We start from the raw sequence: 19338 nt of genomic DNA, 5'->3' as shown, positions 1-19338 counted from the left end.
AATGCCAAATTTGCTTTCCCTAGCCTGTAACTTCTATTTTGTTACAGGAGCTTCAGAGTCTTTTTTTATTTTCTTGCTGCCATCTACTAATTGGAGCAAAAACGGACTTCTACAACTTGATGGCCAAACTACTGCAGTGCACTTCATTTCATGGTGTTACCTGCTGAAACACTTGATGCTACAACACCCCCAAATTGTGTGTTTTTTGTGGCACGTTCAAGGAACCCCATCTTTGAATCAAGCAGGGGCTGTGTAAGCACAGGGATGCAGGTGGTACTGTGGTCTAAACCAAACCACCAAGTCTCCTGGGCTTGTGGATCGGAAGGTTGGCGGTTCAAATCCCCGCGACAGAGTGAGCTCTCGTTGCTCTGTCCTAGCTCCTGCCAACCTAGCAATTCAAATGTACACCAGGGCAAGTAGATAAATAGGTACCACTGTGGCAGGAAGGTAAATGGTGTTTCCTTGCACTCTGGTTTCCATCACGTTGTCCCATTGCACCAGAAGCAGTTTAGTCATGACCTGGAAAGCTGTCTGTGGACAAATGCCGGCTCCCTCGGCCTGAAGTGAGATGAGCGCCACAACCCCATACAGTGGATGCTCGGGTTGCGAATGTGATCAGTGCGGGAAGCACGTCCACAACCCGCAGCACCGCGTCTGTGCACGAGTGGGTCACGATTCTGCGCACGCGCAAAGCATGATTTAGCGCTTCTGCGCATGTGCAAGCGCCAAAACCCAGAAGTAACTCATTCCAGTACTTCTGGGTTCGGCGCGGTGCGCAACCCGAAATTGCACAACCCAAAGCATCTGTAACCTGAGGTATGACTGCAATCCCCTTTGACTGGTCTTAGCATTCCAGGGGTCCTTTATCTTTTACCATACTATAAAAACAATGGGTTGTACAGTGGTGCCCCGCAAGACGAATGCCTCGCAAGACAAAAAACTCGCTAGACGAAAGGTTTTTTCATTCGCGATTTGCCTCGCAAGACGAATTCCCCTATGGGCTTGCTTCGCAAGACGAAAACGTCTTGCGACTTTGTTAAACCGTTTAAACCGTGCTTCGCAAGAAGAAAAATTCGTTAGATGGCAAAAATTGCGGAACGAATTAATTTCGTCTTGCGGGGCACCACTGTATTCAGCTTAGCACTAAGGAGATTGTTCCATCAATGCAAGCAATTAAACTTACCTGACAGAAAGAGCTCCCATCTGCTCCCCTTGCATACTCTATTGAGGGTTCTACCAGCGCTTCATAGTTTTTTATTGTTTTGGTTTTTTTGCAGAGGGAAACATGGAACCCTGAGAACTATCATTTATCCTGCAATTCCCAGCACCCTTAACAAACCAGTTTCTAGAATTCGGAGGCGGGGGGAGGCATGTGATTTAAATGGATGGTGTGTATGCAGCCTTTCACAGACACATCTAGACCTCAGGAAGAGGCTGAGCAGTTTTGAATTTGAGAATATCTATGTAATTTTATCGAATTTATTCTTATTGTTTGTTTGCCATCTTGGATAAATGCTTCTGCTTGGTCCTATCTTCAGGCATGTGTGTGAAGATTGCTACTCAGAGATCCAGATTTGGGTTGTATGTTTTCCTGGCTCAAGGCTTCAGCCAGAGCAGGATATAGGAGAGAAAACAAGCCCAATTCAAATCAAGGGTTGTGAAGTCAGTAGTTAGGATTAGGTATGAACATGCGGCACTTTGTTCTTTCTTCGAAGCATTGTAACAGCTCAAAGGCACAATTCAAAGTGTTGGTCCTGACCTTTAAAGCTCTAAACGGCCTCGGCCCAGTATACCTGAAGGAGTGTCTCCACCCCCATCGTTCAGCCCAGACACTGAGGTTCGGCTCCAAGGGCCTTTTGGCAGTTCCCTTATTGCAAGAAGTGAAGTTACAGGGAACTAGACAGAGGGCCTTTTTGGTAGTGGCACCTGCCCTTTGGAACACCCTTCCATCAGATGTCGAGGAAATAAACAACTATCTGACTTTTAGAAGACATCTGAAGGCAGCCCTGTTTAGGGAAGTTTTTAATGTTTGAAGAAGATAACTCTCCGGTCATCCCATGTCTGTTCTGTGAATAAAAGAGCAGTTTTAGTCACCACCAAGACATCTTAAAAGACTAACACTTTTATTCAGCCACAATGTGGATGTACATATCAAGAAAGGAGGGGGACATTGTCGTTACAAAAGGAATTACTCCGTCACATTAGTCTCCAGAACACATTTGGAAAGAAAAAAGAAACCTCCTGAGAAAATCCAGTTGGTGTGTGGTACACGCCCAAATGGTAACATAAATAAAGTGAACCCTGGGCCAATTATTCTCTCTCTCTCTCTCTCAGCCTAGCCTCCTTCACAGAGTTGTAACTATGAATTGGGATGGGGAGAATAATGTACAATCCAATCCACCCAAGCATTTTGAGGGAAGGGTGAGATATGAGAGAGGAAAGTGAAATAGGCTGAAATCATAAACACCTTTGCGAAGTCGTATTGAACAGGATTTTACCTCAGAGTAAGTGTGCTCTGAAAGCAGAATTGGGGGTCCTGAAAGACTGCCTGTATAAAAACTCTTCTACCATTGCTTAGGATAAAGCGTTACTTTCAATTAGATTACGTCTCCTTTTTAAAGAAATAAATTGCCGAGGGAAATCTGGGAAAGGGCAGGCAAAGAAAAACAGACTCCGGTTTCAGTTAGGTTCAGAGACTTTGACTAGAAGCTGGTCTGGGCCTTTGCAGAGCTATCATAGGTGCTCTTGTCCAATAAACAGTTTGACTTAAAAAAACAACAAACTGGACAGTAACACCAGAAAATCCTACGGTTTAGGAAATGAGGGCAATATACCCCTTTTCAGACAGCCGAAAGAAGGGGAATGCATCTCGTCCTCCAAAATTGACATCTTTGAATTCAGTGAGCTCAGCTCCCGAATCGGCGTCATAAAACACTAGCTGTCCCACCCTGCAGTTCAAAACAACTCGGATCCTCTGGATCTCCTCACTGAAAGGCAGAGAGTGATCCCGATAACATGAGGGGCAGGAGGCCCAATGTTCCCCATCCCACCTCCCCACTTGCCATATCTCATTTCTCTTTGGAGTTGAGGAACCATTCTTCTGGGAGACTCCCACAGCCCAGTCTCCTTCACTTCCCAAAAAGACCTGCCAGGTATATCTGCCCCCTCTGAGGGCCTGGGAGCCCATCACAAAAGGCCAGTCGTCATAGATTCTCTCAGGATTTGTGGACAGATCTGGATCTTTGCCTCCGTGTCTCACACTTTTGAAGTCCCTTGACATGATGAGTTGGGGACTAGCCGTCTTTGGATCCAGTGTTATAGTTTCTGAAGGGATTGGGGAAATAAAAAGCATAATTAAGGGCTTTGTTTCAACTTATGATATTTTTGACAGTAAGAGCTGTTTGACGGTGGAACTTCCTCAAGAGATGCTGGACTCCCTGCCCTTGGAGGTTTTTAAGCAGAGGTTTGATGGCCATCTGTCATGGATGATCTAGTTGAGATTCCTGCAATGCGGGGGTGTGGGGGTGTGGAATAAAGGACCCTCAGTTCCCTTCCAGCTTTACAATTCTATGTTTCTATGTGTGCAAATCTGTTTACTATACATATATATATATGTGAATGACTAAATTATGCCTTGCCACAGACTGGATATTTTGGGGAGGAAATCAGATGCTACCTAAAGGCTTCAAAGTCACATTTCTCATGCTCTCTTGCTTCAGCCACTTTTCTCTCAGCTCTGATGCTGCAAGTAGAGCTGGGATGAGGGAATATGCTAGAAAGTCTGTGAGGATGTGCTTGTGATTGACAGGAGCATTCCAAAGCAGTAAAGAATCCATTAGGAGTGAGGGAAGAGCAGTTAGGAAATGGGAATTTTAAGTCTGTGAGGGAAGGGAAAGAGAATGCAAAGGCTGGATCTATATACCTATAAAAACACTATGAAAAGAAACGTTATAAAAGCTCACAATGGAAATTCTTGGGATTTCAGCTCTATGGCACCATCTGGTGCCACACTGTTATAACGCATTTATAACATCGTAAGTTGACAAATGCAGATGAATCCAAAGAGAGAGACTCAAGTCTCAGGATTTATAGTTAGGTGTATGTGCTATAGCATATATTGGTCACCAAGGTAACCTAATTCTTCTTCAGTGTCTTTTGATTAGTCCTTTTACAACAACTCTCTTTCCTCTGAGGTAAAACTCTGAGGTAAAATTTCCACAGAAACGTCTCTCAGTCAAGGAATGACACTTGCCACAAAGGAGTACGGCCAAGACCGCAAGTGATGGCCTCAGCAGGGCCCAGACCTCACAATAAGCCCTTAGGTGGCTTTAAAAGAGTATTAGACAAATCTGTGGAATGAGTTTAGCAATGGCTACTAATCATTTTGGATCAAAAGTGCAATACTTCCGAGCACCATTTGCTAGACAACAAGAGGAGAAAATGGCTTTTGCCCTCATCTGTCATATTGGTTTGTTTGTTAGCTTTGCATTTGGGCAGCTCTTAAGATATCGTAACCAAACTTTGTATTATGGTTCCCAAGATGAAGGAAGTTCTGATACAGTTGGATGCCGTTTTGAACCAAAATGGTGGACAGAATCTTTCAAAACTGCACCGATGTTAAAAGCTGTACTGATTTATTTGGTTTCGTAGAATTCCCAAGCAATGCAGTCTATGAAGCTGTCCTGTCTCCTGCATGTGGACAACTTATGGGTTAATCTGTTTAACATTCCTAAACTGGCAACCCCCATAAAACACAAATCAAAAAACTTTCTGCAAAAAAAAGACATCCCTATCCCTTCTGTGAATTTGGTCCTCCACCAGTCCCCAAAATTACCTGTGGCTGCATTAAATCCAGTTAGACCACCTGGAGGCCAGGATGGGGAGAGAGAAAAGAAAACAGAGATAAAATGTCACACAATTGTATTTGTCGCAAAAAAATATTTTTAAAATCCATCCATCACTCCCTTTAATAGATAAACTGAGTGCTGACTGAAACAAGAATGTGCCTACAAGGAACATGCTTAATGTAACTCTGGGGTTTGCTGAAGCACAAATTTCAAAACACACACACACAAAAAAAAAACCCAACAACAAGGAAAATATGCACACTCAATAGCTTCAGAATACTGAGTCTCTGTTGGAAAACAAACTAAATAGAATATGTGGGATGGAATGTCCTGCTCCCTCTGCTTAGGAGTAAATACTGGCAGCCCAAAAGTGCACGAAGGCCTTCTGTGTAGCTCAGCATCATTCACCAACTCCTGGATCCCTCTTCCCTGAATTCTGCTGCCTCCCCATCACTCACCCAGGTCCATGTAAATTATGCTGGGGTGGGAGAAAGCATGGTTGCTAGGTCTAAAGGGCAGCTCTGGGAGAAACACTCCAGCAAGAAATCTCCCCCCCACTGAAGTTGTTGGACTACTACTCACACAAGTCTCAGCCAGTCAGCCAGGCCAATGGTCAGGGATAATAGGAGTTGTAGTCCAGCAACACAGGTGTGTGTGTGTGTGTGTACACAGGTCCCAACCACTGTGCTGAGGAAAGGACACTGCCACATTTCTTTCCAGAAGCCCCACACTAACCTAGAGCTTTTCACAACCAAAATGGTCAAAGGCCTGGAAGCGATGCCTTATGAGGAACGGCTAAGGGAGCTGGGCATGTTTAGCCTGGAGAAGAGGAGGTTAAGGGGTGATATGATAGCCATGTTCAAATATATAAAAGGATGTCAGATAGAGGAGGGAGAAAGGTTGTTTTCTGCTGCTCCAGAGAAGCGGACACAGAGCAATGGATCCAAACTACAAGAAAGAAGATTCCACCTAAACATTAGGAAGAACTTCCTGACAGTAAGAGCTGTTCGACAGTGGAATTTGCTGCCAAGGAGTGTGGTGGAGTCTCCTACTTTGGAGGTCTTTAAGCAGAGGCTTGACAACCATATGTCAGGAGTGCTCTGATGGTGTTTCCTGCTTGGCAGGGGGTTGGACTCGATGGCCCTTGTGGTCTCTTCCAACTCTTATGATTCTATCTGCAAGATCATTTAGATCATCTGGAAGTTATACTTATGGCACCAACCTCTTCAGAATATCATAGGGCAGGGGTGCCCAAGCTTTTTTCAAAGAAGGCCAGATTAGATGAAGTGAACACGCATGAGGGCCGGACAAACTTGTTGACCTTTTTGGGATTGAAGTTGAGCTTTTTTTTCTAGGATTGATGTTGTTGAACTTTTTACCCCAGGAAATAAACTGCCGCTGTGGCCGGATTAAACCCAAAGGCCCCCAAAACGGACTTTGAACGTTCCTGTCATAGGGTGATGACCCTGAAACGGACATTTTCTGTCGCTGCCTCTATATTATGGAATGCCCTTCCTCTGCCGTAGACGAAGCTGGAATCATCAATTGCTTCAGACATCTTGTAAAGATTTGCTTTTCCTGATGCATAACATCAGACCCTGTTTTATGCGTTTGAGAAATCTGAATTCCTGTTTTATTTGTGTGGGATTCAATGCTAGTCTCACCCAGAGTAGACCCATTAAAGTTAATAGACATGACCAACTTAGTTTCATTGATTTCAGTGGGTCTGTTTCAAGCAGGCCCTAGTCAGATATATACTTTCATGCTACTGTTTTATTGGGTTTTGACTGTACTATTGTTTTAATGATACTGTTTGTTTTTCTATTTTGCACTGATTTAAGAGATTTCAAAACTACCAGGTGGTTTATAAATGCTTTTAAATAAAAATAATATCCAGTATAAAATCCTTGCAGCTATTCGTTAATACAATTGCAGGCAGCCTCCAACCAGTGGACCTTATTAGGCCGGCTGGGTTTGGCACTTAACTAAACAGCATTGTATGACATCAGCTGCAGAAAAAAACTCCAACACAATTCATGCCATAGCTGCTGCAGCTCAGCAGTTAAGTCAGCCAACCTCAAATGACATCACAAAGATTGACAGGTGGCTGGTCTCTCCCACTTTTGGTTCCAACCCCTGTGGCAAGATCCAGTGCCCAACCCCTGTTTTCATACCCCTTAGCTCCTGCACGATACTATTCAGACAGACATTTCTATCACGAAATTCCTCAATCCTCCACTTCAGCACGGTGTAGAAAAAGAACGGATTCTCAAATTGCTGCTTCTTTTCATATCTGGAAAGAAAACAGTATTACCCCTCCATTGATGCAATTCAGAATCCCTAAGGAAAGCACAAGAAAGGTTTGGAATACAATGGAATGGCAGAAAGCCTCATGTCTAAGCCTGAAACTACCTTCTGAGTCCCATTTCTCAGGAATGAGCAGAGCCATTTCAACAAAGCACCCTCAATCTCCATCCTTTTCAAGGTGACCCAGAACATGGTAACGAAAGCCACCTGAGAGATCCATGAGAACCAACAGTTGTTGGTTTTAATGTATTTTTATTAAAGATTTTCTTGATTTACAATAGTATGTGCAATGTCTCTCTCTCTTATTTTCCCCCCATGTAACATTTTTTACAAATCGGTTTCATTTGTTAAGACATTAGGAAGAAAAGGGGGAAAGAGGTGGGGGGGATAGGGTGGAGATGTTTCTATTTTACTTAATATATATGGGGTTTTGTGTCAGCATTGCTTGTGAAGGTTCTCTGCTGTTCACTTGCGTTCCTTTGGTGGTGAGAGAGGTTGGGTTTGGCCTAGGGTGTGGTTGTTCGTTTGTGGTTGGCTGTGGTGGTCTTTGTTTTCATGTGTGAGTGGGTGTTTTGGATCAGGTTAGCCATACTAATTTATATGCTGTTGGTGGATTTTTGTCATTGTCTTGTTGGGCTGTGTATATGATAAAGGGGAGCCATACCGGGGTGAAGGCGTCTTCTTCTATTTGTCCCGTGTCAGTTTATTGGTTAATTTTTCTAGTAAGGCTGTTTCCCATACTATTTTGTACCATTGGTCCATGCTTACTCCTGACAGGCCTCTCCAGTGTCTGGTTATGGTGTTTCTGGCTGCTGAAAGTAGGTGGGTTATGAGTTCTTTGTGGTGTAAGTGGGCATTATTGTCTTGGAAGATGTTTTGTAGGGCCAGTTCTGGGCTGATTTCTAATACTTGCTTGGTTATTTTACAGATTTCTCGTATGGCTTTTGTCCAGAATAGCTGGATTTGGGGGCACTCTCACCACATGTGGAGGTATGTGCCTGTGGAGGTGCACCCGCTCCAGCATTTTGATGAGGTTCCTGGGTGTATTAGTGCTAGTTTTCTTGGTGAGAAGCTACAGGTTATAAGGCCAAGAGATCAGGCTAAAAGCCAAAATGGAAGGGATCTAGATCAGCCGCAATCAGTTTGCACTGTGCCCCATCCACCTCCTAGTGAAGATCGTCCACAATTAGGGCAACAAAAGCAGTTTCCATTCCAAAGCCAAACTGAAAAGTAGAAGGAATCTAAAGTACATGCGAAAGACTCTTGGAGATTGATTTAATGTGAGCAGAAAGAGGAGAAAGATGAACATGACACCCAGACTACCATCAGCTGCAGTGCTTTTTTTCTAAAATAATGTTTAGGGGTACTCTCATTTTCCTACTCATATTGAAATACTGCCCCTCAATGAGGCCAAACTTAGATTCACAAAATGTTTAGGGATATGCGTACCTCTGCGTCCCCCCAGAAAAAACAACAACCACTGATCAGCTGTATTAATAAATGGGGGGGGCGGTTAATTTAGCAAATAACTGCAAATAACTAGAAAGCCTTTCTTAAAGCAGGTAAAAAATAAAATGAAATGAAAAACCCCAAGCAAGTGGAAACAGAAGAAAACTATTAGAAACAGGAATGCTGTACAAGGATGAAAAGTGCAATTTGTGAACAAGAAATTAGTGAGATCCACTTACCTCTGCAATATGCTTTTAGCTTCCTACAGAAAGAAGAGAGAAAGAACAGAGATTTCAATACAGTACTATAAAGACCCCTTCAGACTCTGTAGGGACCCAAAGTACAGCATTACCTTATTTAAGCAGATCTAATATGCCATCTAATCAAATGCGCATCTCAATTTTCAAAACCTTGAAACCCAAAAAGTATTTGCTGGTGCCATCAAATCTAATGCGCACCTTAATTCTTGTGACATAATTTGGCCAAAAAAGCTGCGCATTACATTTGAGTAAATACGGTATATAAAGTAAGAATAATATTAAAAACCTAAGTCTCCAGCCCTGAAACAGGACATCAGAAGAATCCTGCTGGATCAGACTGAGGGTTGATCCTCCTGTTTCCAACATGAGGTTGGCAGATTCCTCCAGGAAGCCCACAAGCGGGGAATGATGGCAAAAATACCCTAATTAGGAGGGCATTAGGAGCACACACATGACCAGAGAGTTAAAAAAAACCACACAAACCTATTCTCTCAGACTGATCCACAGTGAAGTGAAATTAGAAATTTATCTGGGATGTTGTACGCTACAAACCTCATAAACCACAATCATAAATTTAGGCTCCTTCATATGGTACATATATAAATGGAGAAACACCAAAATATGGAGTTTGCTCTCCTAATGGATAGTTTGTTTCTACTCTTCTTACCTGAAGGAATTCAATTTCTGGCTTCTGACGCACTTCTTCCATATCCTGAATGAAACCTCCAAGACTTGCCAATTCTTCAGAGAACCTGGACAGGCAACTTTTCTTTATCACTGCAAGACACTTCTCCATGTTTACCATATCCTGCAGAAGAAGTTTCTCTTGATCTCTCAGAGACTGGTATAATTTTCCAAACTCTGCCACTATTTTCCCCTTCTCTTCTTTCATTAGCTCCTGCAACAAACAGAATATAAAGAGCAGAAAATCAGGCCAGCATACCGTATTTTTCGCCCCATAGGACGCTCCGTCCCATAGGACGCACCTAGTTTTTTGGGGGGGAAATAAAGGGGAAAATTTTTCCCTTTATTTCCCCCCCAAAAGCAGGTCGGGGAAACAGAACCAGGTCGAGGAACAGCGGGATGGCGGCGCTGCGCCTCCCTGCTGTCCCCCGAGCTTGTGGGGCTGGCCGATGTCTGCCCTGCGCGAGGGGCGCTCTGCATCAGGGCGCCCCCCCTGCGGGGCGGCAGGCTGCTATCCACGGCGTGGGGAGCCTTGCCGGGAACTCCTGCAAGGCTCCCCATGCTGCGGATGTCTGCTTGGCGCAGGGGGCGCTCTGCTTCAGGGCGCCCCGCCCGCCGAGCAGCAGGCTGCTATCCGCAGCCTAGACATCGCTGCCGGACCTCCCGTAGGGCTGCCTAGGCTGCGGATGTGTTCCTGAAGCCTGGAGAGCGAGAGGGGTCGGTGCGCACCGACCCCTCTCGCTCTCCAAGCTTCAGCAAAAGCCTGCATTCGCCCCATAGGACGCACCCAGATTTCCCCTTCATTTTTGGAGGGGGAAAAGTGCGTCCTATAGGGCGAAAAATACGGTAATCCATGTTTGCACCATCAAGAGAGATAGGATTTCATACAAAGGGCATATAAAATGGCATCATATAAAATGGGCAAAAAAAATGAGAGGCACAAATACAAGATGGGTGACACCTGGCTTGAGAGCAGTACATGTGAAAAGGATCTAGGAGTCTTGGTTGACCACAAACTTGACATGAGCCAACAGTGTGACGCGGCAGCTAAAAAAGCCAATGCAATTCTGGGCTGCATCAATAGGAGTATAGCATCTAGATCAAGGGAAGTAATAGTGCCACTGTACTCTGCTCTGGTCAGACCTCACCTGGAGTACTGTGTCCAGTTCTGGGCACCACAATTCAAGAAGGACACTGACAAACTGGAACGTGTCCAGAGGAGGGCAACCAAAATGGTCAAAGGCCTGGAAACGATGCCTTATGAGGAACGGCTAAGGGAGCTGGGCATGTTTAGCCTGGAGAAGAGGAGGTTAAGGGGTGATATGATAGCCATGTTCAAATATATAAAAGGATGTCACATAGAGGAGGGAGAAAGGTTGTTTTCTGCTGCTCCAGAGAAGCGGACACGGAGCAATGGATCCAAACTACAAGAAAGAAGATTCCACCTAAACATTAGGAAGAACTTCCTGACAGTAAGAGCTGTTCGACAGTGGAATTTGCTGCCAAGGAGTGTGGTGGAGTCTCCTACTTTGGAGGTCTTTAAGCAGAGGCTTGACAACCATATGTCAGGAGTGCTCTGATGGTGTTTCCTGCTTGGCAGGGGGTTGGACTCGATGGCCCTTGTGGTCTCTTCCAACTCTATGATTCTATGATTGTAACATCCATAATGGAAGAATTTCCTAAAAACCTATAGGAGTCCATGTTTCTGTGAAATATTCTTATAATTTCTAAAAGAAACCAAGTAATGCTGAGGAACTGGGATGCCTCACGGCTTTTGACCATCTTGTTGGTTCCATTACTTGCTCAGTTCCAACAAACAGTGGTCTCTGGGCTCCTCTGGGAGGAAGAGAGATATAATGTTAATTAATTTTAAAAATCGGCACTTACAAGCAGATCCTGGCTTTCATTTTCCAAGTTCTCTGTATACTGCAGGATGGTTTCTCTCCCCTCCTTCAGAACTTCTAGGCAGCGAAAAATCCGATCCTGTCAATAATAATAATAATAATAATAATAATAATAATAATAATAATAATAATTTTATACCCTGCCCTCCCCGGCCATGACTGGGCTCAGGGCGACTAACACTGAATATAAATACAGTAAGACACAAGATCTACCCACTTTGGAAGAATGGCAGATGAAGGTGACGGACTATATGGAATTGGCAGAAATGACTGGCAGAATCCGAGACTAGGAAGAAGAGTCGGTGGAAGAAGATTGGAAGAAATTTAAGAACTATCTTAAGAAACATTGCAAAATTAATGAATGTTAGAATGATGTTGGATAGAAATTAAGTGGTTTCTAGCTGTAATGCTTTAAGAGAATATGAAACAAAGGTCTATAAATGGGTAAAAGCTTAATGGTAAGGATTTGCTGAACTAATAAATTTAAGTGGAATACAAAAAAGGGAGGTATGAGGAGGTCCGGGGAAATAAGCTTAAGGAAAATAAGAAACGGAAAATTAATGTGTTTTTAACTGTTTTTATTTTGCATTTTTCTTTTTCTTTTTCCATTTTTATTGTAATGTATGAAAAAATCTTAATAAATATCTTATTAAAAAAATAAATATATAAATACAGTAAAAACAGGTGGACTTCCTGCAAGCTCTGCGTTGCTTTTTTGAGCAGCATGGGGCTTGCATCTGCCCACCACCTCAGCCCCCCTACAGCTGAGGGGGAGGCTGCCAAGAGGCTCCACGCAGCACCCCCTGCCTTGGCTTGCCCCACCCCTATGGGCAGCTTGCCCCGCCACGGCTGCAGGACACACACACCGCGCCGGGCAGCCAAATGACTAGCTACGCCACTACTGAGGCATGTGCCCAGTGTTGGGGAAATTTAGCCCACACGGCTGCCATCCCCAAAACGTCATATGCAACGTGATATGTAATAGCGCCGGCACTGGGAAAGTCTCCCTGGCACAGAAATTGCATAGACAGACAGCAACATTCTCCTGAATGGTAAGGGAGTCTGGAGGAGAGCCTTAACAGAAGATGGCTGTAATACACAAGCAGCTTGGTATGGGAGCACATATTTCTCCATGCAATTGTGTCTGCAAAGTCACCTCACACACCTGGGATCAGATATAAAGCCTTCCCACAAGGAGAGTCTGAATTCTCACCACCCTTGAACCCTGGCTCTCAATATTTCTGAAAATGTAGTATTGGTTATATGCCCAAATCATATCAAATGTAGTATTCTTACCTTGTATTCTTCAACAGCCTGGTCTATGGGAACCACAGCTTTGCATGGGTGCTGTTGTGCGGCGTCACACAGAAGGCAGAAGAAGATTTCGTGATCCTTGCAAAACAAATTCATGGGCGCCTTGTGCGTCACACATTTTGGCCCCTCTAGTCCCATGGAATTCAGCTGCTGAGCAATTTCAACAATGCTTGCTAGAGATCTGTTTGATTTGAAATCCCGCCCGACGGCTGCTCGGCACTGTGGGCACCTGGTTTCTGTGCCAGCCTCCTCCCAGCACGTAGAGATGCATCCTTGGCAGAAGTTGTGTCCGCAGTCTAGAGTCACAGGATCTGCAAAGTAGGCCAGGCAGACAGGGCAAGTGGTTTCAAAGCGAAGCCTCTTCCTGGGGGTCTCAGCCATGGCTTCACTATTGCAGTGCAACACAAAGGGAACAGAGTTCTTTTCTCCTGCAACCAGAAGCAGCCCCAAGGGGAAGAGAGCTCAAAAGGCCCCTATCTCTGCCCTGGAAAGAAACAGCAGCAAGAGAATCAGATTAGTATTATGTGCACCAATAAAGGAAAATATCGTGTAGTGGTTAAGAGCGGTGGACTCGTAAACTGGTGAACTGGGTTCAATTCCCGCTCCTCCACATGCAGCTGCTGGGTGACCTTGGTCTAGTCACACTTCTCTGAAGTCTCTCAGCCCCACAGAGTGTTTGTTGTGGGGGAGGAAGGAAAAGGAGAATGTTAGCTGCTTTGAGACTCCTTTGGGTAGAGATAAAGCGGGATATCAAATCCAAACTCTTCTTCTTCTTCTTCACCACCCACAGAGGCTGATTCCCACTTTGATACCCCTCTTTACCACTCCTCTTTATTCAGCTTTGATTTGTGTTTTAGGGAGAATGACAAACCTAGACAGCATCTTAAAAAGCAGAGACATCTAGTTAAAGCTTTGGTTTTCCCGGTAGTGATGTATGGAAGTGAGAGCTGGACCATAAAGAAGGCTGACTGATGAAGAATTGCTGCTTTTGAATTATGGTGCTGGAGGAGACTCTTGAGAGTCCCATGGACTGCAAGAAGATCAAACCTATCCATTCTGAAGGAAATCAGCCCTGAGTGCTCACTGGAAGGACAGATCCTGAAGCTGAGGCTCCAATACTTTGGCCACCTCATGAGAAGAGAAGACTCCCTGGAAAAGACCCTGATGTTGGGAAAGATGGAGGGCACAAGGAGAAGGGGATGACAGAGGACGAGATGGTTGGACAGTGTTCTCGAAGCTACGAACATGAGTTTGACCAAACTGCGGGAGGCAGTGGAAGACAGGAGTGCCTGGCGTGCTATGGTCCATGGGGTCATGAAGAGTTGGACACGACTAAACAACAACAACAGATAACAGTGGATTGTTGATGTAATTACAATTTAGTTTGTTGTTCTCATGCTTTGTGTGCAGTGTAAACATAATAGCTGTGTAGGCAAAGAAAGAAACTAAGAACCATTTGGGGGTGCTATCCTCCAGAGTAATACACATAAATCCTGCTTTTTCCCAACCTTGCTCCTTGTTATTTATTCTTATAGTAGGAGACAGGCTGAAACTCTAGAAAGAGTAGCCTTACTTGTCTATTGCAGTTTTTTAAAAAGTTATCACGTGGAATATGAAAGGTGTGAGATATTTATTTTGCCAGAAACTTAAGTGTATCTTGGTGGACATCACATACAATGAGAAGGTGTAGCAATGCAAGAGATAAAGGCATCACAATGCCATGCAGATGGGCACCCGACAAATAAATGGAACTACTGCCCCCAGCTGGTAATGAGCTGGCAAAGCAAGACAAATACCATGCAAACAGGGGAAATTACTTTTGGTAGTGAGCTAGTCACTCTGATGGTTTCTTTCTTTCTTTCTTTCTTTTGGTGCCAAATACTTTTTAATGGTTTTCCAAATTTTAACCAATCAATACATCAAATTTGATACATTTTCCCCAGATAAGTTGACTTCCCGCTCTTCTTCCTAGCCGTGTCCCTAAAGGTAAAGGTAAAGGGACCCCTGACCATTAGGTCCAGTCGTGGGCGACTCTGGGGTTGCACACTCATCTCGCTTTATTGGCCGAGGGAGCTGGCGTACAGCTTCCGGGTCATGTGGCCAGCATGACTAAGCCACTTCTGGTGAACCAGAGCAGCAAACGGAAACGCCGTTTACCTTCCCGCCAGAGCGGTACCTAATTATCTACTTGCACTTTGACGTGCTTTCAAACTGCTAGGTGGGCAGGAGCTGGGACCGAACGACGGGAGCTCACCCCGCCGAGGGGATTCGAACCGCCGACCATGCGATCAGCAAGCCCTAGGCTCTGTGGTTTAACCCACAGCGCCACCCACGTCCCTACTTTCCCCTATTTTCTGCTTTATATTTGAAATTTATATTCCAATTCACATTTCAACCCTTATATCGAATCCTAAATTGCACGTTTTCCTATTTGATTCTTTTTTCTTCTCCCTTTCCTCTTCTCCCTCGGCTGTCTAGTTTTCAATTCCTGCATACTTAACAATATCTTATTCCCTTACACAGCAAATGAGGCCTCCAGTGACACTCTGATGGTATCAACCCTGCATATTCCAGTTCAAGAGGTTTGCATGGGATGTTCTCTTTGAAACATGAAATGAATGAATGAATGAATGAATGAATGAAGGCTACTTTTCAATCCTGTTACTGAATAGCAAGGCTCTCCCACTGGTTTCTGAATGTTGCCATTACCAATAGTTGACTTGTGTCCAGAACCTGCCTTATGTAAAATGTCAAGAGAGTATCTGGAGAGCCCAGCTGAAAAGTAATCCAGCATCCTACCCCCACCCCGCCGAGTATACAGCTGGATTCCTTTGGGAATCCCACAAGCATGACATGAAGACTGTAGCCCTCTCTGGCTCTTGCCCTTAAGCAATTGGTATTCAGTGGCATACTACCTCTGAAATTTATATACCGCTTATGGCCAAAATAGGCTACTAAGCCTCGGTCCAGTATACCTGAAGGAGCGTCTCCACCCCCATCATTCTACCTGGACACTGTGGTCCAGTGCCGAGGGCCTTCTGGCGGTTCCCTCGCTGTGAGAAGCCAAGTTACAGAAAACCAGGCAGAGGGCCTTCTCGGTAGTGGCACCCGCCCTGTGGAACATCCTCCCACCAGATATCAAAGAGAAAAATAACTATCAGACTTTTAGAAGACATCTGAAGGCAGCCCTCTTTAGGGAAGCTTTTAATATTTGACACACTATAGTACTTTAATATTTTGTTGGAAGCCGCCCAGAGTGGCTGGGGAAACCCGGCCAGATGGGCAGGGTATAAATAATAAATTTATTATTATTATTATCATCATCATCATCACCATAGCACAAACATGAGTTATACAAACAGTAAAAGATAAACATCCATAAAGAGTATGTACAATAAAACAATCCCAGTGATTATGAAGGAGCTCTATCACCCTCATAACTAATCCTGTTGATGGAATTATACTAAAGGAATGTGGTCAGTGGCTTTGATAAGGAACCCACCCTAGTGACCATCACCACATCTTGGGGCAGCAAATTCCACATATTCATTATGCATTTTGTCAAAGGGTACTGCTTTTCCTCTGGTGGGAATCTATTGCTAAAATGTCATTGGGTGACAAGAGTTCTGTTGGTGCAACATATATACACACACATGCATACATACACACCATATGAGAATTCCTGAATGCCAAGATCCAGGTTTGGGGCAAGTACTCTTTGGCGAGAGAAGCCCAGCAGAAAAGTCACAAAATAAATTTCAAAGTAAAGCATGGAAATATAGGTTGATGGACCTTTAAAATGTGCCCTTCCAAGCGAGTTTCAAAATTTCCCTCTTCCCGCAGCATAGGAAAAGACCACATGCCGGCAAGTCAGAAACATGTGCGTCAGAAAAGTTGCACAGGGAGTAAAATCTAGCTTAGTTACAAAGTGGTGAAAGTTCCTAATTTTTTTTGGATCAGGGACACAACAGTGGCTGGTGACAGCCATGTGGCTGCTGATCTTGAGCAACCAGCTATAACCTCTGCATATACTAAGCTTCTCAGGCAAGGTGGGTGGGGACAATTGGCAAGATTGCCTATTTCCTCCGAAGGTAAGGGGACGTGACACAGCTAACCCTCTCAGGACCGCTTACTGTGGAATTAAACCCTTCAAGCATTAGTTTGACATAAGGATGTTGGTTAAATGAAGCTGGTTTTAGTTCTAGTACAGCACCTAGAGGAGATTGCATGCACACGACATGGGACTGGCTCTCTTGACAGTGAGCCATTCTCTCCTGCCCTCTACAGTAAAAAAAAAGGTTAAGGACCACTGACAGTTAAGTCCAGTTGCAAATGACTCTGTCTGCAGACAGTTTTTCCGGGCCAGCATAACTAAGCTGCTTCTGGCAAAGCCAGAGCAGTGCACAAAAATGCCATTTATCTTCCCGCTAGAGCGGTACCTATTTATCTACTTGCACTGGTGTGTTTTCGAACTGCTAGGTTGGCAGGAGCTGGGACCAAACAATGGGAGCTCACCCCGTCGCGAGGATTTGAACTGCCAACCCTCCAATCGGCAAGCCCAAGGCTCAGTGGTTCATTGGATTATTTTTCTTGTTCCCTTCCTCCCAGGTCTCTGCCTGTTTGCCTTCTGAACTTGGAGGGCAATTTCTTTAAAAGCAGAAGAAAAACCTCATAGAACCTCCATTTTATGCAAGCAAAGTAAAAATGCAATCCAAACCCCACAGGCCTCAGATTTAGAGAAATCTATAAATAAACCAGTTTTACCTAATGAGTTAAGTGGCATCCTCTGCCTATATATGCAAATGTAAGACTTGATTAGCCCTATTGTCATTGTCCTCACTGTTAGGAAAATACACTTGCTTTTGTTAATGCAGCCGAGCCTTTTTACCTGGGCAGGGTTTCGGCCTGAGCACTGTCCTAATCCGGTCCTGGGTGGGATGGGATTGAACCCTGCCCCCCACTATCAAGGCCACCTTTTGCTCGCCCCCCCCCCCACAAGCAGGCTGGGGGAGGGGAGGAGTTGCACTGCAGTCTAAAACTATGCATCCCAGGAGTTGTGCATAAGGAAACTACATTTTTTTGAGTGTCGGGCAAGCAAATAAGGAGAAAAGTGAGGGTGGGGTGAGAAAATAAAATCTACAATTGCGATTAAACTGAATTAATTCGGTCTGATTTGCAATCATTTGGAAAAATCAATAAAAGTAATTGGGGGGAAATAGATGAGTCGAAACCGCATAGCAACACGCGGACAAGGCGACAAGCCCAGGCAGCTCTCCTGTACTCCGCCGCAGCAAGCGAAGCCACCTGCAAAATAAAACGCGCGCTTCTCTGAGAATAACTCTCTTAATTGTTTTTTTAACTTCACAGGGGAAAGAAAGATCGGGCTACAAACCAGTTCCCAATGCCCAGATTTCGTTTACCCCTCGCTCCCCAACGACCGGCAAAAGCAGCGATTTTAACTGGACGAAGGATCCGGGAACTCCTTTGGTTCAAGCGCCCGGATCTGAAGCAACTCCGGTTACTAGCAAGAGAAAGGAGAAACCTTTCTCCAGCAGGAAACGGCCTAGGACTGAGGACTGGCAAACCAGAGAATCGGGCTTGAGAAGGAAACCGTTTTTTAAAAAAAATGAGCACGAGGCAACGTTACTCCCAAAAAGAGGGATGGAAAAGAGGGCGGCACCCATTTAACTGGGGCTGGAACATTTGGGGTTGGATTTTTAACACACACACAGCGTAAGCCAGGATTTCTGTTGGGGGGGGGGCGCAAGACTTTTGTTACAGAACCTACGTGATTGGTCAGTTAATTATTTCTATTGTTTTACTTGATGGGGGGGCTGCCTCTCTAAACCCCCCCTACACCCATAACAACCCCCCCCCCTCTAAAAACACCAAGGACTGATACACACATTTATTTAGTTTTTGGAAGAGACCTTTTAACCACCACCTGCGTCGCCGCCCCAGTTTTCCTTTCTGCAGAACGATTTCCAGAAAGCGCGGGTCCCTCGCTTTTATACTGCAAGTGTGTTGGGATTTATTTATGCTTTTTGTTTTTAAAGCAGACGCCCGGGGGACATTGAGCAAGAAGCAATGAGAAAACTGCGGGCAGGAGAAAAGGGGCACTAATGAACCAGAAACTAAGAACAGCTTTGCTGGGTTCAAAACGCAGCACGCGCGCACAAGCGCACGCCGAAGCGAGCAATAAACTCCTACCGATTTAAGTGGCAACAGACTGATCCTAAAAACGGGGTCCAGGAGGCGAATTCCCTTTACCTCGAAGCCCGGCAAAAGCAGCTGTCCCAATCTGGCGGAGCAAAGGGGACTCCTTCGGTTCAAGCGCCCAGATCCGGAGCAAGAAGGAGAAGCCGAAACCGGTGGGAGAGAACTCAAAATCCCCGCCACGAAAAAAAGATTCAGTAAATTGCAGCAGCTGATAAGTTGTGAATGGGCAAACGTTCGTGGACGGGGCGAACTGGCTCCGCGCTGCAACCAATCAGCGGTGCTTAGAACGCCGCCTCGTGGAAAGCTCCGCCTCCCTGTTCCATGTATGGAATGCGGCCGATCGTCACAATAGAG

The 19338-nt window shown here is 44.9% G+C and overlaps 1 protein-coding gene across 5 annotated transcripts; it reads right to left on the bottom strand.

The window, feature by feature from the left end:
• Positions 1–2106: 2106 nt before the first annotated feature.
• LOC308580842 (zinc finger protein RFP-like) lies at positions 2107–19149 on the bottom strand. Of its 5 annotated transcripts, none has more exons than XM_081183062.1 (8): positions 19036–19149; positions 12748–13249; positions 11435–11530; positions 9531–9761; positions 8843–8865; positions 7022–7140; positions 4835–4864; positions 2107–3324 (listed from the first exon to the last, which is right to left on the bottom strand). In XM_081183062.1, the coding sequence occupies exons 2-8, from the start codon at positions 13144–13146 to the stop codon at positions 2813–2815; spliced, it is 1410 nt and encodes a 469-aa protein (XP_081039188.1). In that variant the 5' UTR covers positions 13147–13249; positions 19036–19149; the 3' UTR covers positions 2107–2812. The 5 variants fall into 5 exon arrangements, with proteins under 5 accessions (XP_081039188.1, XP_081039189.1, XP_081039192.1 ...); XM_081183063.1 differs by having other exon boundaries at positions 18976–19133; XM_081183066.1 differs by lacking the exon at positions 19036–19149 and adding an exon at positions 18710–18955.
• Between the last annotated feature and the right edge of the window lie 189 nt (positions 19150–19338).

The sequence above is a fragment of the Podarcis bocagei genome (assembly GCF_964188305.1).
Source record: "Podarcis bocagei genome assembly, chromosome: 2".
Lineage (NCBI taxonomy): Eukaryota > Metazoa > Chordata > Lepidosauria > Squamata > Lacertidae > Podarcis > Podarcis bocagei.
Note: the sequence above shows the minus strand (reverse complement) of the source record. Positions and strands in the feature narration are given on the sequence as shown.